The sequence below is a fragment of the Triticum aestivum genome, chromosome 2A, assembly GCF_018294505.1.
Source record: "Triticum aestivum cultivar Chinese Spring chromosome 2A, IWGSC CS RefSeq v2.1, whole genome shotgun sequence".
Classification (NCBI taxonomy): Eukaryota; Viridiplantae; Streptophyta; class Magnoliopsida; order Poales; family Poaceae; genus Triticum; species Triticum aestivum.
In genome coordinates, this window is record NC_057797.1 from 31,819,461 (window position 1) to 31,837,898 (window position 18,438).

Consider the following 18,438-nt stretch of genomic DNA (forward strand, 5'->3'; position numbering starts at 1 on the left):
AGCACGATGAATAACCGAAGATTGAACATATGTTTGTAGCTTTAAGAATACTATATCCCCTTCTAGGAAAACTCTCTCCGTTCTCTTCTTGCCTGCTTGAATAACCACTCTGTCGTGCATCCATTGTTGTATATCAACTGTAACAACTGAATTTGAAGCTGAGAAGTGTAAGATGCCAAAACATCTTGGAACATGGATAAAGAATTTCAGAAAGTGACTTCCCCGGGGCAAAATGCCAGATAGTGGGGATAACTTCGATTTAGTGGATTTTGTCATTAACGATCTGACTATACCATACCAGGCGACATGCCTCGAAAACTAATCTCAGTTTGGGGAAGTTTCCGGGTGGTTTTGGAAGCTTCTAGAGGCTTCGAACCTTTTTTTTGGTTCTCTGTTTGTTTTTTATTTTCCATATTCTCTTTCTCTTTTTCATTTTCTTTTTTCAGATCCACGAACTTTTTTCAAATGTGTGAACTTTTTCAAAATCCAGAAACTTTCCTCAAATTTGTAAAACTTTGCCAAATTCATGAACATTTTTGTCAAACTCATGAACTTCTTTAAAATTATCCATCATTTTTAGAATTTTGTGAAGTTTCTTTAAATCTTCAGACATTTTCTAATTTACTAATCTTTTCATCTACACAAAATCAGAGGGTCATTTTTTTTAATTCAGAAAAAGCGAGCTGAGCCTAGCTAATCGTAGTGCCAGGTTGGCCTGTGGCCTATGCTCGCATGCGAGAGGCCGAATGTCCTGAAGAAAGGCGCTCTCTCCTCAAGGCCTCGTGCTATGCCATGAGTTTATCACCCGAATAGGTCGGCCTATTTTGCTCTCGGCCAGGCGTCAGGTGCAGTTTTTGATGCGCATGGGCATCCAATATCCAATAGGGGGACAAACGACGAAGAGGCGCTTTCATGCGCGTTTATGTCCCGCTTCCTGCGAGACAGCAAACCGTGTTACCTGCTAGGAACCGGTAGTGGGCCGACCCACTAACCACGTGGTCCTGTCGTGATTATGTCGTATGAACCGGTGAGATCCGGCTGGAATCCTCGCCGTCGTCACCCTCCTAGCCGCACAAGTCTCCGCCTCTGCAGGATCTAACTCCTCTTTGGTGGCGAGTTGCAAACTCTCTTTTCTGAAACAAAGGCTCGGTTGCATAAAACGTGAACACGGAGGGGGGTTGCTCTCGACCGTATGATGAAGAGTCAATCCGACGGACACAAAGACGACGAACGCTCACACGTGATCAGTTGCAGAAAACGTGAACACGGAGGTGGTTGCTCTCGACCGTATGATGAAGAGCCAATCCGACCGACACAAAGAAGACGGACACTCGCATGCGATCAGTCGGCTGAAGGTAAGCGTTTCCCAAAATATGATTGCAAAATGTAAAAGCATAAAAGGGAAAGAGCAAAATAGGAAGGTCTTGGACAGCAACGGTGGGCGCGCACAAGCCTAGATGGAAGGGCGCTGGATGGGTGATGCCGCTGGCCAGGGCAATGGATTTGTTCCAGCAATGTGTGGAATTGTTCCATAGCGTATGGCTGCATGCATCCTCACGGGTGGGCAAGCACTTGTTTCGGTCTGGCCTCCCCTCGCCGGTGGGCGGGCGCTCAGGCGGTGGTGGTGATCTAGATTTTGATTGGCCTATTTGGTGGTGGATGCAAAATAGCTTTGACCTCCTACGGCTCCATGGCGGTTGTGGCCACTGAAAATCTTTGTGAGGGTTCATCTTTCTAGATTCGGTGCTTCGGCGATGAGATGCAAACTATGGATGGCGGCTTGACGCAGAGGAATGGTTATGCAGTGGCAGCGTTGGTAGCGTGTAGCTGATCGGATTGCGGAAAAGTTTTGGCAACGTCACATGAATGACTACAGTGGTGGTGCTTCTCGAGCACCTAGTATCGAGCTCCGGGGTGAAAGCCCAGGTCTGACCCGAGTTGGTTATACCTGATAATGGCGACATTCATACGTCGTTACCTTGTTGAAGGCATTGCTCAGATATGCTCGGACCGTTTCTTCAAGGTGAAAACCTAGATTCTATCCTTCGATGGTTGGATCCGGTGACGCGGGCGCCTAAGCGTCGCTCCTTTTATGAAGGCGTTGCTGTTGAAGAATCTCGTCGTTTACATGTTGTCATGAGATGGTTGGTGCGGATATGGTCTTTTCTATAGTTTGCCGATCAATGGTCTGATCACTTAGTTTTTTTCTTTTTTTTTCCTCGCCTATGCATAGCTTTGGTCTTATATGACTTTGTTATTTGCCTGCGTGTGCTTTTGTGTGTGTTAGTGTTGGTTGTGTGCATCCTACCTATGCAGAGGCCGAGTGTGTGCTCATTATATTTGTATTCTCTTGATACTTTGTTTTGAGTCAATAAAATCCATTCTTTATCGAAAAAATAGGGAGAGAAAATGAAAGGAGTATATAAAAGAAAAAGAAAAAGACGCGCCGAGTTGGGATAAGATAAGATCCAGCCAGCACACAAGCGAACCCAGGCCCATCAACTCCAGAGAAAAAGGAAAGCTGAGTCGGCTTCAGCCTTCATCTCCGTCTTCACCGTTTGCGCCGCCGCCGTCTCCGGTCATATGCTGGGTTCCGAAGGTTCGGTCGACTTCACGTCTTCACCACGTCCTTTGCTCTCCCCTCTCCTCCCCCTTGATAAGTAATGTGTTGTTCTTCCCAACCATCAGATTAATACCAATCTAGGGCACGCAATCGCCATCGCAATCGCCGTCGCGCCATGGAGCAATCTAAGTCGATTTCGATGTGCACCCCGAATTCGGTGCAAGTCACCCACGTGTTCGACATCTTCGGTTACAGCAAGCACAGGGGCATGGGCAACGAGAAGTTCATCAGGTCCGGTACTTTCTCCGTCGGCGGCCACGACTGGTCCATCCGCTTCTACCCAGACGGGTACAACACGGAAAAAGTCGAAAAGGATTATGTTTCAGTTTATCTCGAGCTCATGAGCAAGGGAGCCAAGGTGCGGGGGTCCTGCGACCTGCGGTTGGTCGACCACAGCACCGGAATATCGGCTTCAGTGCACAAGACAGAGCTGAGGACCTTTGATCCGGCTGACCTCAGTAAGTTTGCTCCACAGACTAGTAATTTCAAAAGGAGAGAGGATGTTGAGTCTGCATTCCTCGCGAACGATCGCCTCACGATCGAATGCATTGTCATTGTTATCAAAGAGCCATGCGTGACTGAATCCAAACCGTTCCCCAAAATCGAGGTGCCGGTGCCACCCTCCGACATCGCCGAGCATCTCGGCAAGCTTCTGAAAGACGACAAGGGATTCGATGTCACTTTCTGTGTTCGAAGAAAGACCATCGGTGCTCACAGGTCCATACTCGCCGCCCGGTCACCTGTCTTCAAAGCGGAGCTCTTTGGGCCGATGAGGGAGGCGAAGACACCGCGGTGTGTTACCATCAAAGACATGCAACCTGATGTTTTCACTGCCCTGCTCCATTTCATATATACCGATTCTTTGCCCGATGGTGATAAGAATACTGATATGATCCGGCATTTACTGGTGGCTGCAGACAGATATGCCATGGAGAGGCTCAAGCTGGCTTGCCAAAGTATCCTTTGCGAGAATCTGAACGTGGACACCGTGGCAACCACATGAGCTTTGGCTGACCAGCATAGCTGCGACAAGCTTAGGGATGCTTGCCTTGAATACATCGCTTATTCGAATGCCATGGATGCTGTGGTGGAAACCCCAGGCTATAAGAATCTCAAAGTGACTGACCCGTCTCTCATAGTGGATCTGTTGGAGAGGACAACAAAGGTTCGCAATGCATGACTTGTTTTGCCTGACCTATATATGTGCCGGTTTTTGTTAAATCGCATGTTAACATTATTATCGGGATAGTCAGCACATGTGGATTCTCAAGTTTTATGAATGGTGCGCTAGTTTTCCTAGATCAGCCCATCCAAAACTGAACCTGTAAATGATTAGTTTAGTCTTGAAGTTTGATTTATCAGGTTGCAGCTGATTTTAGCCATCGATCAGATGAATATACAGACTGAGTGCTTTCTTGCGAGTTTAAGGTTCTCACTGCATGAAAGTTACTGTTAATCTTAAGCAAAACTTGTCTTTCTTTTGAGCATTTTATACCCATATGGTCTACATTTGAATGCAATGCTATGAGGCCTTCTCTATCACAACGGAACAGTGCCAATCACAACAATAGCGTGCTACTCCTGGAATTAAACACCATTAGTAGGATTCACATCTACGCTGTCACAGTGCTCGGTGTGTGTTGCCTTGAAAATTTAATTCCAACATACATAGTTACATTAAGCCAGTTGGGAGCATCATATATCATTTACATTATGAAATATTTTGGAGGCCTGTTTGTTATGAGTGTATCATTCAATAAAACAGTTGTTTCTCTACAAATTTTCATGCTTGAAAAAGCTAGTCAGACCTCTAGATTAATGAACCGAAGATGGAATTTGTGCAGTAAATCCTTTTGTTGATTATCTATCCAAGCATCACTTCTTTTTGAGTTTATGGGATTCTCCCTGTTCATAGACAATCTATGATTAATTGAAACCTGAGACCTAGAGGTCAGTAATATTTGATTTGGGTTCTGCCTTATACTGTGACTGTAACTTGTCACATTAATGAAACTAGGCAAATATTTTGCCCCCGGTCATACATAATAGGTACAATCTACAAATAGTAATTGTATTAGACAATTGTATTGTACCTATTATTTTACAATGACAAGTGCAAAACCATCTGTATTATTGGTTGTCGCTTGTCAGTGTGACATATATGGTCTGAGTCGAAGGGGACAATGTCAGTTAAAGGAACAGAGGCAGCATCACCTTGCCCCACCTTACGTATTTGTTTTCATGTATATATGTACGGTGATTTCAGCTTATATTTCTACTAGAAAGCTTAAAGTTTCAGTGTTTTAATGTTGCCTTTAATCTGAGTATGTTGCACGCCTCTTGATGTAAATTTAGCTCTATGCATTATTCAGTCATAACGATGGTCTGTTTATGAGCTACACTTGGTTGTGAGACTCATTGACACACCAGTTTTCTGTGGACTGGCAGATAACTGAAGATGGGTTGCTTCTTGTGTTAAGACCGCATGTGTGAACCCTATTTCTTGTTTGATTCTCATATCTTGTCATGATTGCGAAAGAACGACATATTATCGCTAGATTTTGTGACCTGATAACTAAAAAGTACCAATTAATGATAATGAGCTAGACTTGAGGAGAAGGTTCTAGACGAATCAAAGATGACAATAGAAGGCTATTTATAGAGAACTCTAGAATTGTGGAAATTCTAGAGCAATATCTGTTGGTGTAGTTGCAAATATCCTAGAAACTTTATCTGTCATGCAGACTATAAATAAACACTAGGCGTGGCTAGTGGCAAATCTAGACACAATATCTATACTAAAAATATTAATACCAATCTTGTATTGGATTTAGGGCATCGATCCTAATCGTCGCATCGCAAAATTTATTAATTCAATAGTAGTAGGATTGGAAAATGGGTTGTGGGTCGATGGAAATGAAGAGAGGGTTGGTTGGGTTGTTGCGGGAGCTCCTATTGAAAGCCCGCGTGTGTTCAATAGGTGAGCTTTCGCTGAAGCAGGCGTGCAAACGGGGCGGCCCATTTACAGGCATTGAACGAATGTACAGATGTCGCAAAAAAACTGAAATGGCACGCGTGGGAAACTCCCGACCTCCCGATGGATAGCTACATTGCTACTGAGTAGAGACGGCGACAGACTGTGGCTAAAGCACAGCACAAAAACTGAAGGACTAAGCTCAGCGGCAGTTTCATTTTATTTCAACTTTGTCAGCATTTTTTGCAAAACAATGTGAGCAATTTTAAAAAACCTGAGTAATGTTTGAAATTAGTGGAAGAATTTTGAATTCAAACAAACATACAAAACGTGATTTTTAAATAGGTAATAAAATTTGAAAAACATGACAAAAAACTTTTGAAAATGCGAACGTTTATTGACTTATTTATACACTATGAATTTTTTTAAATATAGATTGAGTAGTTTTGCGATATATGTCAAACAATCTTTAAATCACTCACTGAATTTTTTTTGTGATATATGTTGAACAATATTTAAAAATAAATTGAACATTTTGTGATATACACTGAATAATATTTACACATCTAACATTTTTTGATTTATTTTTAATAGTTGTATAAAATACACAATGAACTTTTTGTGAGATACGCTGAGTAATTTGAAGATACACAATGATCATTTTTTAATATATGTTGAACATTTTCTTAATATAGGCTGAATATTTAGTTTAAAATATATGATGAACATTTTTGTATATAAACACGCAATGAAATTTGTATAATACACGAAAGAAAGAATAAAATGGAAAAGAAAAATGGAAAAGAAAAGAAAAAGAAACAGTAGAGCGACAGTGGGCCGGGCCAAACTGGGGGTCGGGAGGCCGAGCTTGAGCGAAGCCGCATCGTTTTGACGGTCGCAAGCGTCAAATAGGATCTGTGGCTGCGCTGCACGCCCGCGGTGAATAGCTACGAGTTGCGGGCGTGCAGTACTGGGTTGCGGCCCGAGTGACATAATTTAGTTTTCTATAATGTCCTTTTCATATTCTACTTCTGAGATGAATTTGACTTTAAATCAAACTATTACACATTGGGAAATTATGCAATAATACACATATATACGACATAATAATTATAGCTTAGGAAAACACTTCCAGCACAAAAGTTATTTGAAATACATATAACATTTTTACAAACTTTATTTTGGGCTTTATAAATTTTCCCTGTAGATTAATTTAGGGTTCTAAAAAATTCCCAGAATATTTTGAACTCCAAAACAAATAATAATATTATAACATTTTGACCCTTTGTATACTTTTTTTGCGGGTGACCCTTTGTATACTTAATGAGTCATATTACCTTCTCTCATTTAATTTTGTTTTTAGGTGGACTTTTAAAATAAGAAAATCCAAATAAGATCCAAAATTAATATCCGGGAAAACGTGTAATGCTCTCTTGTTTAATATTCAAGAAACACAAGCAAGTTTTTTTTTCTAATTTAACTAATTAACATTCTAAATTTTTGAAAAATTGGGATGTTACATCGCCGATGCTACCATGTGGTCCGTTTGTGGTGGTGGTTGGCCCTGCTCCCAAAGGGACCGGGGACCTCAGATCCGTCTTGGGCGCTCTAGTTGACTCTCTTAGGGTTTGAGTTTGGTTTTCCTGGTGGTGGCGTTGTGGAGGCGATGGTGGCATCGTGTAGATCAAGAATAAGGTTTCCCCAACTCCTCGTCCACCTCACCGGGGGTGTTCTCATCGACATCATACATAAGGCATGCGATTGTCTGTCCATTGTTCTTCTATAGTGGTGGGTCTATTTTGTGTCTTGGTGTCATGCATGTAACTCGAAAGGTGTATTCTAGTGGAGCGGACGATGTCGCTTCGTGTCTTGGGCCTCGAGCTCCTTCTCGGTCTATTGATGTTCAGCTAGTTTATGCATCATCGTGCAACTTGTGAGGTTAGGTCTCCCTGAAACTGTTTGATCGAATCTGGGTTAGTTGTCCAATCCATTTTGTCACCTTCTTCTCATGAAAGGGCAATGTATTTTCCACATCGTTGTCACCGACGTCTTTTGGCTCCAACCGACGACTTTCTAGCCACTGCATCAACATCATTTTCCCCAACTCTTATGGTATGGGCCGAACCGTTTGCTTGTCGCTTCCTTTCTACTCCCTCCGTCCCATAATATAAGAGCGTTTTTGACACTACACTAGTGTAAAAAACGCTCTTATATTATGGGACGTAGGGAGTAGTTCAATCGCTCGTAAATAAGTGGTGGCATAGTTTTCAAATAATGTGTTTTTCTCGCCTCTTGGCTCTGTTTTGAAACTTGGCTGTCTAGCCTCGGTTTAGTTTGGTCTGATACTTGTTCGCACGCTGCCTAATGTTGTGGGCTTTATTAATTTAAATCCGGACGTCTCTGACGTCTATGTTTAAAAAAAAAAAAACCAGTCGAAGCGGCCACAAAATTTCGCTCCCCTTTCCCGCCAGCGAACACCAAACCCTCCCTCCGCGCCAACTTTCCCTCGCTCTGCCTCCCTCCGCGCCAAGCATCCTCCTCATACATATGCCGATATCCAGAGTCGACAAGCAGAGTAGGGTTCCACTTCCGGCACCGAGATCTCCGCTCGCCGCCGCCACTCCCTCCGTCTTTCAGTCCATCCCTCCTCAAGGTCAGCGCCTCCCCGGACGGAGCGGGCGGTCGCCCTCTTCGAGTTCGACACCGGCCGTACTCCCGCGGCCTTTTCCTCGATTCACCCGGGGCCGGGGTTCTTCAGGTTCAGGTACCCCGCAGGGTCTAGATCTGTGTTTATTTTTCGCATCTCAGGCAGGCCGATGAAATGAATTGTAGGACTAGTAGATCTGTGTGTGCGTTGCGTTGACTCTGAATCTACCGTGGCTAGGACTCTTGTTTATTTTTTGCATCCCAGGCCTGACAGCAGGCGCTGGGGGCACAGTTCTTAGCTCAGAGCAGGGGGCTTGTTGAGAAATTCGTGATTATTGATAACAAATTTGAGGGCGTCCCTCTTCACGACCACGGGATGTGGTTTTGTCAGTAATAAAAGGCTGCAATTTGCCCATCTCTATACAAATTGTCTGTTCAACGTTCTCAATTCATCTCCCCCACTGGAAGCACAATTTATTAGTAGTACAAGATTTCACTTGTATGTTCTGTTTTTTTTAATCTTGTGTCAAGCTCTTTTTTCTTCTGCTGCCCTCTTATGAAGAACACACAAGCTAATTGCAATGTTCTCAAACATATTGTGATTCTTCAGGCATAAAAGATGCTTGCATGAATATCATAATCCGGTGTCTGTTTTTGAAAGATGACATCATTTCTAGTGAAGATGTTGATGCTTATACGCGACATTTACTTGATTATGACAGCTGTTTTTTCATGTCTGCAGGGATCATTTTAACCTTCACTTCTCTGAGTAGATTTGACTACAAACAAGGCACGCAATCTGTAGACTGTCATTCGGCCACAATGTCTGTAGATTTGGCCCACAAAATAGTTTCGACTCTCAGAAGATCTGAAAGATGCAAGAACACCCGTGTAATATACAATGATGATTCTGAAGAAGATTCCAAGACTGAGATAATTTATTCTGAAGAAGTTGCCTCTCCTTCACCCTCAGAAATTAATGTTGCTTCTGTTGATAATAACTCCGGTGAACAAGATTCTCGCAGTGTGTCTCGTAAGGATCGAAGAACTCGGTCTAAAGTTAAGAATAAGAAGGCCCCAAAAACTATTTCTCAAGGATCTGGCACTAAGGATCAGTCTCAGTGTGGGGGTCTTGGGGTTGAAAGATCGAATGAGGAAGTTGATCTTGATGAGCCTCTTATTGCTTTGAAACAGAAGAAAGAAAAGATACCCCCTTCTAAGGCAAAAAGAAAGACCGGTGCATCATCTTCTCCACATGCTACAAAACTAGATACATCAACAAAGAGAGATGAAATTAGTCCTGTACAAACTTCCCTATTCGAGTCAAAACTGCATGACTTAGTGACACAGAAGCTTGGAAGAAGAGCTGTAGATCAAGAGCACTCGAGAATTGCTATTGGTGAGTATTGTTAGCCAAACAAAATACAATTCTTATATTCCAGTTCTTTGTTATCTCAATATTGAAGATCAATCCTCACAGCGACTTCTGTCATTCAGCTAGTACTTTTTTTCTTAAAGTAAGCCTTTTTTGGATCCCTTTTTCATAAACATTGATAAATATTGTTTTTGTTCTGTACTTGCAGAACACACCTGTGACCATTTATCTGTTGTGCTGCCTCAGTTTCCCATCGAAGATAATGAATGTGGGCAGCAGCCTGGTTTCATCACCCAACCAACTGAGCCAGATGTTTCTGACGCCAAAGCGCATTTGCATGACGGTGTGGAACAAAAAAAGACTGATAACAATTTTTCTTCACTAGATCCCATTGATGAAGTGAGCAACCATCAGAAATCTTTAGATGATATAATTAATTACACAGATGTGAGGTGCACATCGGTGGTCATGCAACCTGATTCATGTGGAAGCACAGGCAGGGTTTGCAGTTTGCATGAGGAGGTTATGCAGATGCCGGTGGAGGGTCAATTAGATTCACTAGTCTGCCATGGTGTGAAAACAAAGGATATATTACTGCATATGAATGTTGAACAAGCAGCCACAGGCTACAATTTTGCTTTTGATAGGACTCTTGATTTGGCTCATACTGCCAATTTTGACACTCAAGATGGGCGGTTAGAAAATATAGTTTATGGTGCTCTGAATAATAATGTGCAGCGGAAGTGTTTTGAAACAAAAACTTCTGTTGGAGTTCCTGATTCAGTTGTGACTCTGAGCTCACCAATTGCAGCAAATGTTTCACATGATGGTTGCCTCTTACTTGCCAACATGGAGGGGTCATCAAAGGATATGGATCAGTTAAGTGGTACAGTGAATGCTGACATTTGTAGATCTGTTAATGATCAAGAATCAAGAGAAGCATATGTTGTTCAACAAAAGTTATTCCAGGCTTGTGTTAACATGGGCAAAACTGGACATGCAATATCAGATAGCTCCACTAATCCTGAAGAAACACAAGAAATTTCTGATGGGCAAACTAGGGCGTCTGATTTTTTCATTGACGAAGGATCAATTGAAGATCATACTCCAAAAAAACTGTTGTCCCAGAGAAAGGTCTGCACAGCTCTTTAAATCAAGTTTCAAAGAATAGTTGTGAACAAGTTTCTCATCAAACTATCCTTTTATTTTCTTCAGATTATGTCACCAAGTTCTCAGGAGAAGTTTTGCAATGCTTTGGCTGGTATCGATTTGTGTGGAGTCCAAAGGCTTGGTAAGCAATCTATGCCATCTGTAGTGTTTTTGTTTTTTCAGCAAAGTGGTTAATTATTATAGTATTTCTTATTGTTCATGTTACCATTGCCGATTTCAGAGAGAAAGATTAATCTTGAAGATTGTGATGCAAGTAATCAAGCATTACCTCAGACAACAAACAAGCAATACCGATCTGTGTTAACCACAGACAGGAAACTTAAGAGCAGAACTTCTATCTCCTTTACAAGCAAAGGAATTCTTAAGTCAACAGAATCCCCATCTCCTCAGCTGACAAGTTCATCTGTTCTTTTGGACACTGAGAAAGCTGTTGAGTTTTCACAAAGGCAGATGCATGATATAGAGAGCATTGCAGCAAATCTTATCAGGAGCTTGAAGCACATGAGAAGTTTAGTGGATGAAAATTTGTCATCGGAAGCACATTCTTTGCTTCCCAGTTCTAACACTGCCGAGGTGAGACATTATTAAATATAATTGAGCTCATTTGATTTTACTGCTGTGCAACCGATTGATGAACAACAAAATAACACAAAATTGTTGTTTGATAAAGTTACACCATATATTGACTCTGGAGCACAAAAAGCTGTATTTAAGATTTGTCTTATACGTTCCTCTGTTTTTTCCCTGTCAGCTGCTTCTCTTTATAATAGTACATAATATAAGGCTAAAGCTCCTTCTGTTACTAGTAATTTGACGCTATGATCTGTACAAAGTTAGTTTCTTCTTGTACAGCAGAATTACTATTAATTACTATTGATCACACGCCTTATCAATTATTTATTTACTCCTACTTAGTATGTGCTTTCTCCTGTCTGTGCATTAATTAGCGCAAGTCTACCTTTTTCCCTCTGAATTAGATGAGGCCCAACTCTAGTCTGGTCAGATATTTGACTGATATCTTATAATTATCATTCACAGATGAGAGCCGCATCCGAGGATGCATTAAAGGTGGAGAGAACTACAAGGAAATGGTTGACAATAATGAACAAAGATTGCAATCGCTTTTGTAAAATATTGGTTGGTATCTCTGCTTTTAAGATTGTTTAGTATTGAAGTGTTTTCTGAACTCTCAGCTTACATTGTTAAAAACTTAATGACAGACACTAGAAGGAAAGAAGGCTGTTTTGCATCCAGAATTGCCGAGGAAACGTAGGAAGATAACGTTCGCGGATGAAGCTGGAGGAACGCTCTGCTATGTTAATGTGTTTAGTGATGTACAGACCTCTCCTTCTGCATGCGAGGGTGAGTTATAAACATTTTTTGGGCTGATTGCAGCAGGCAATTTTGTCATAATAAGTTGACTTTTGACAATGAAGAATCAAACAAGATGGCCCTGTTTTTTATTTTTTTCGAACGAGAGATGGATGGCCCTAGTCAGGAACCAAGTAACTGGGGAATGTTTCCCTCCCATTGTATGTTTAGATGCTAGAGTCCATATGAAGTGGCTTCTGAAACTGTTCCATCAAAGCTCCACTTGCTGTAATTTGTAGACAAGAATCAACTTCTGCAATTTGATTGTTCTGGCGATTTCATTGTACAACTGATTGTTTAGCCATGTGGATTCCTCTGTTTTAGCCATGACACTATGTTTGCGGATTCCTCTGTGTTAGCCATGACACTGTTTTTGATCAAGCAATTAGAGGGGCAGAAGGAAAAGCTGTAGCTGGTGGGCAATTCACCATCCGTTTGCTGTAATACAGGGGGTCAATCGTTCATCATTCGACAAGAGTGGTCTTGGGCTGAGAGTAGAAATACTGGTTGCTCAGGCCGTAACCTTGTTTCTTGTATACTTTATCTGTAAAAGTATTCTTCAGACTGGTTCGTTGAATTCAAAAGGCACTTCATAAAGTTGTGGAGTCTAAATTGTGACCGCCAGTGGTTAGAGGGAAAAACATGAGTTATCGCTAATTAACCAGAGTTAATTAATTCTTTTTTTGCGATGAGAGTTAATTAATTCTTAACATTATTGCTGATGATAACTAACTGTGCAGGGGTAGTAAGTTATTCACCCATGTAAATGTAAAAGAAAGCAAGAGTGACGTTTTGGCTCCTAGGTGTAGATACACCTATTATGAAAGATGTATAAAGACACATTTCAAAATGTTAAAAAAGCGTGAAAAAATCCCGAGTGTACATCCGGACATCCTATGTTTGCACAAATTTTTTGGTAAAAAGAACATTTTTTTTGTGGCATGTATAAAAAAATTAAAAAAATGTCTCGTGAATAGCAGTAGTCAAGCATCGAAAATTGTTTTCTTTACACAAGCCACAAAAAATGTCATTTTTCATCGAAACTTGGTGCACACACATATAATGTCCGGATTTACACGCAGGGTTTTTTCTTGAATTTTTTAACTTTTTAAAATGTGTATTTAGACAATGGGTGCATATACACCTATGGGCCAAAGTGAATTTTCGAAAGAAAACAGACATACTAAGTTATTTTTTTCATATTTAACAAAAAAACAATCACATGGGTGAATATGTGTAAGGATTTTCCTAATTCTGAGTTGACTGAGATTTTTGATTCTGGGTCTCAATCAACTTTGAAAAGTGATACTTTAGTTTAGTAATAAAAGTGCAACTTCCAATTTTTCTAGAAATGTATATGAAAAAATGCAAGTTGCATTTTTTACTGAATTAAAATTGGACTTTCTTTTCTGGGTTGATTTGAATTTAAGAAAACCATTATTCACAAAAAAAAAGACTGTAAGAAAACCACAGTCAACCTGGACATAAACAAACCCTATGTGTAGCACCTAGAGGAGACCCAACGAGAGGAGCAAGCACACACCCATATTTCAGTCTCATTGTGGTTCCCTCACCGCTGTTGCCTGCTCCGACGACGCCATGCGGGAGGGGAACCATGATAGCTTGTTTTCGTGGGCGCTCAATAGTTTAGGTATCTTAGTTAGAATTTTGGTTGTCCATGACTTACGCTTTGGTAGTGGCGAAGGCAGGACGAAAAAGTTTCCTAGACGACGGTGTGAGGAAGGGGAACCATGAAAGCTTGTTTCCACGGTCACACAATAGTCTAGGTGTCTTAGATAGAATTTTGGTTGTATATGACATCAGCTCTAGTGGTGGGGAAGGCAGGACGAAATAATTTTCCTACAAATCTCCCATTGAGCAGTCATTCTCTTGGCTATCGGTGTTGGATCTTGTAGTCGGTGTTTGTACCGTGTCGGGTCCTTCGGATCTGGGCGGGGGCTTTGCGTGTCTTCGTGTTGGTATTGTGGTAATGTGGTCTTCTTCCTGCCTTTTGTGTTGGTGGTGTTGCACATAGCTATAGAGGCGTCGGTGGCGGAAGGCCATCCCTTGGGGTCTTGTGTTATGTTCCCCGACCTTTTGCGGCAGTGACAAGCTTGTATCTCCTCATGGGTATCCCCCTGTCGCAGTTGTTGCAAAGCTCACGGAAGTTCTATTCAGAAAATTGAAATGTTCAACTTTTTTGTTCATGCTCCCTCTCTGTCGTAACGAGGGTTCTCTTTGCCGGTCTTGCAAATCTGACGTAAGTTTTGCTCAGAAAATTTAAAAGTTCAAAATTTCTTGAAGTTCATTTCTGAAAGTTTATAATTTCAAAATTTTCAAAAAAACCCAAATTTCCAATCATGAAACTAGGGAATGATTTTATGAGAGTGGAAACTATAATGCCTGAAAGTGCCAAAAATAGAAAGTTATGGAAAATGGGAAGTGCCAAAAATGGAAGTTTCTAAAACGGGGGAAATAGGTCCCTTGAGAGGCCAAAGGGCGCCGACCGCTTCAATCAACAGTAGCTACAAGCTGTAAGGCAACGCTTCTCAATCAAAAAAAATGGTCACACCTGCTTAGATCAAATTAGTTGAGTGTAAGAATCCATAAAGATAGATTAGACATAATGAATTGAGGGTACTGTAAAACAGCTTGGCATTCTAAAGTAGCAAAAATCTCATGTAGAAAGAATACTAGTGTTATACCTCAAAGACCAACACATGTAAACATTTTATCTTTGTTGTCTCCACGTAGCGAATGTTTGGCTATGTTATAGGACCAGTTAGCTTTCATACCGATGACTATCGTTGCGACATGCACCTGTCTATGGTAGGATCTTTTTTATCAATTTCATGGAGCTATACTCCTCAATTTGAAAAAAAACCTCAAAAGCTTGCGAAAACAAAAACAAATCTGAATGCAATTCTTAATAACCTATCTATGGCTAGCACTATTACAGGCCCAAGCAAAAGCCAGACTTCAGCGCATACGCAGAATAACAAGCACACATCAATGAATCAGATCCATATTAGCGCAAGCAATTGAAGCTCATCAACCAGCAGTCTATCGCGTCGTCAGCACCCACCCTTGACCCTTAAGATAAGCTTTAACAATCACCATCTTGAACCGATGCACGACTTTAACTCTTCTTCGTCCCTGTTTTTTTGCAGCAAAACACACACAACGAGGTGATTATAGAGCTAGAAAATCAAAAAACTCAGAAAGATTGTTAGGATGAAAAACTAGAGAGGACCAACAACAAATATTTGTGTGCGCAATATAAACATTAGTCAACTATAGGATGGCAGTAACTGGAAGAGGATTTGTAGCACTTGGGTGCTCCAGACCCCTATATGAACATTAAGTTTTAAAAGAATACCGGGAAATTTTAAAAACAACAAGTGGGGATTTGGGATATGAAACCTGGGTCCAATCTGCTTCCATGTGAAATTTTATGAGAAAATACTAGGAAACATATCGGTGGCAAAAAGACAAAAAATCTCTATGTATAGAAAAAACTATTTGGATGGATTTTAGTTAGAACTGTAATTTCTTCATCACGGATACACTTTCTGGTATTTTTCTATGAGACTTCATACGGGAGTAGATTGGGTATCCAAGTTTGAGATCCCAAGATTTCAGATTTTTTTTTGAATTTTCATGGTATTTTTTTATTTAGTTTTCGTGCAGGGGTGGAGCACCCGGGTGCTCCTGTGTATTTTTCCGGTACTAATTGTCTTACCTTAACTTTTTCCCATGCATACCATTTCAATATTTAGAAAATATATTTTATGTGTATATTTGTTTTGAGTCCTTTTTAAAGTAGTTCATGGATGATTACCTCTAAAACCACATGTATGCTCAAGAGGCAAGGAAGGTATTCATACAACACTCACAATATAATATTGAAGTCTTATTCAAGAGGATGAAGGATGGGAGGACAATCATCCACAACCGTTGCCCTAAAGTTGCAAGGACCTTCAACATGTCGAAGGCTTAACATTCGCCTTCCGCTTTAGTAGTTTTCAGTGACCCTGCTTCAGGGCAACGCCTGTGGATGATAGCCAGCCAATCCTTCGCTCTTTTGAGGAAGACTTTAATATTATACCGTGGGTGTTGTATGAATACATTCCTTACTTCTTGAGCATATATGTGGTTCCACATGTAATCATTAGTGAACTGCTTTGCAAAGGACTGAAAACAAAGATAGTTATAAATATATTTTCTAGATATTGAAATGGTGTGCAAGGAAAAAAATAAGGTAAGCCAGTTAATACCATCATGTCTTCTTCATTACGCACACAAAGAATTTGTTGTTTTTCCTCATTAGTTTTTCTCTTAACAATCTTTCCTGGATTTCTTGACTTGACTGATATTCATGGATTATCATTTTCTCATATGCAAAACGGGTTGAACAATGGGTCTAAACCATTGACACTGGGACCTACATGCAAGATTAAAACCTAAATATTATAAATTTTATTGCAATTGCACAATACTGTTATATTACCCAAAGGACCCTGAGCAAACCTCGATGTTAAATCTAAGTGTCTCCCAGTGTTACCATGTAATTACATAAGGTAAATATTAATCAGGTTAAGTATGAATTGACACTCTATGAATAAAAATAGGTTAATGAAGAATAAACACATTGCCGACCTAACAAATTCAAGTTGAAAAGGCCAGGTAATCACAACGTGCATGTTTAACACCCAAAAAATATAGCAATTGTATATATTTCTCATGTATTTAGTACAATCAAATTTGATTTATTTTTCACATGTATAATTACTTAATTAGCAATGCAAAATTATACCCCAACAAGTGAACATCATATTGCATAATTGAACCAAACAGTGCAACTAAACACCACACCGTATAATTGAACCAAACAGTGCAACCGAACACCACATTGCATAATAGAACAATACTTAAAGATTAGGTTGCAACACATGTCTATACCTACTAATAAAGTAAGGTGCGTTTATCCGATTTTTTATCCGTTCACCGTCGAATATATATATTTTTTCGATCCGAGGTGATACTAATTTTTTGTACATCAACAACACATGCACACACACAAACAAAATACTTGCACCCAACGCGGGCAAGAGAGTTGTCAACCCCTTGTACTCGTTAATTGCAAAGATTAATTCTGACAGTGATAGATAAATAAAATGTAAAAGAAAATAATAATAAATAAATTGCAACAAGGATATTTAGGGTTTTAGTAAATATAGAGTGAATGGACTCGGGGACCATAATGCTCGCTAGAGGCATCTCTCTCATTGGCATAGCAACGGTGTGTAAACAAATTAGTATTGAGCAGCTGATCCATAGAGGCATCTCTCTCAATGAGCATAACAACGACATGATCAATATATAGGCATTACGTCCGAGATAAGTAGACCGACATCCATCTGCATCTACTACTATTACTCCACCTATGCCTATGTTGCTTCTTTGCTTCAAACTATACCATGTGTTTTCGGTTTCGCTGATTTCACGGTATGAAAGTCTATGACCAACAAAAGAAAAGATGGTTATGTTTAAAGAGTTGGAACAACCACTAGTAGCAACTTAGAAGACAACCGCGTAACTACTTCTAAGATGCCACTACTGGCTGTACCCAAAAAACATTGTTTACAACTAATGATTTTGATCTTTAACTGAGAGATTAAACATGCAACTTTGAGTGTAAAAACTTTACCGAATGATTAAATGTGCAACCTGGTGATCTATATGCATAGTTTGTTATTTTGAATTTGCCATCGTTTTGGACGCTGGACCAACATGCATGATGGTTGATGGACTAGGCAATGTGCGCCAAGGCACACTCCCCTACCTAGTTAATCAAAGAGAGAGAAAAGGAGGGAGGAGACTGCTTACTAGTGGGCCCCGCAACCAATTCAACAGGCGTTTGACAACACCATTTATTCTTGCCACGTCAGGCGGGCCCAGATTATCATGATCGTGTCCGAAATGCGTTTATCGCTCGGTCAATGTTTTATATGAAAAATTAACGTCATGTGCGGTGTTTTTCGCCAAAAAATGGTGTTATATTGCTAATGATGTCGCAGTCGTGGTGGTTATATGCTTGTTACTCCCTCTTCGCTAGGCTGCTAGCTACTGCTATTCCCGTGTTTTAGCTAGATGGGAGCTCGGCTTGGTTGTTGTGATTTTGATTGGTCAGCAATTCTATCCGGAGAATCAATCATCCCGAGTGAACTTCAAAAAAGACAAACAATTTCCAAATTGATGAACCGGGTAAACACATCA

The 18,438-nt window shown here is 40.5% G+C and overlaps 2 protein-coding genes across 2 annotated transcripts; both read left to right on the forward strand.

Moving 5' to 3' along the window:
- Nucleotides 1-2,469: 2,469 nt before the first annotated feature.
- On the forward strand, nt 2,470-3,821 carry LOC123184475 (BTB/POZ and MATH domain-containing protein 1). The gene is made up of 2 exons (XM_044596577.1): nt 2,470-2,599; nt 2,689-3,821. The coding sequence occupies exon 2, from the start codon at nt 2,739-2,741 to the stop codon at nt 3,624-3,626; it is 888 nt and encodes a 295-aa protein (XP_044452512.1). The 5' UTR covers nt 2,470-2,599; nt 2,689-2,738; the 3' UTR covers nt 3,627-3,821.
- Nucleotides 3,822-8,105: 4,284 nt separating this feature from the next.
- LOC123187185 (uncharacterized) lies at nt 8,106-12,445 on the forward strand. The gene is made up of 7 exons (XM_044598973.1): nt 8,106-8,361; nt 8,986-9,642; nt 9,827-10,752; nt 10,834-10,909; nt 11,009-11,361; nt 11,827-11,925; nt 12,009-12,445. Exons 1-7 carry the CDS (start codon nt 8,145-8,147, stop codon nt 12,159-12,161), a joined length of 2,481 nt encoding a protein of 826 aa, XP_044454908.1. The 5' UTR covers nt 8,106-8,144; the 3' UTR covers nt 12,162-12,445.
- Nucleotides 12,446-18,438: the final 5,993 nt, after the last annotated feature.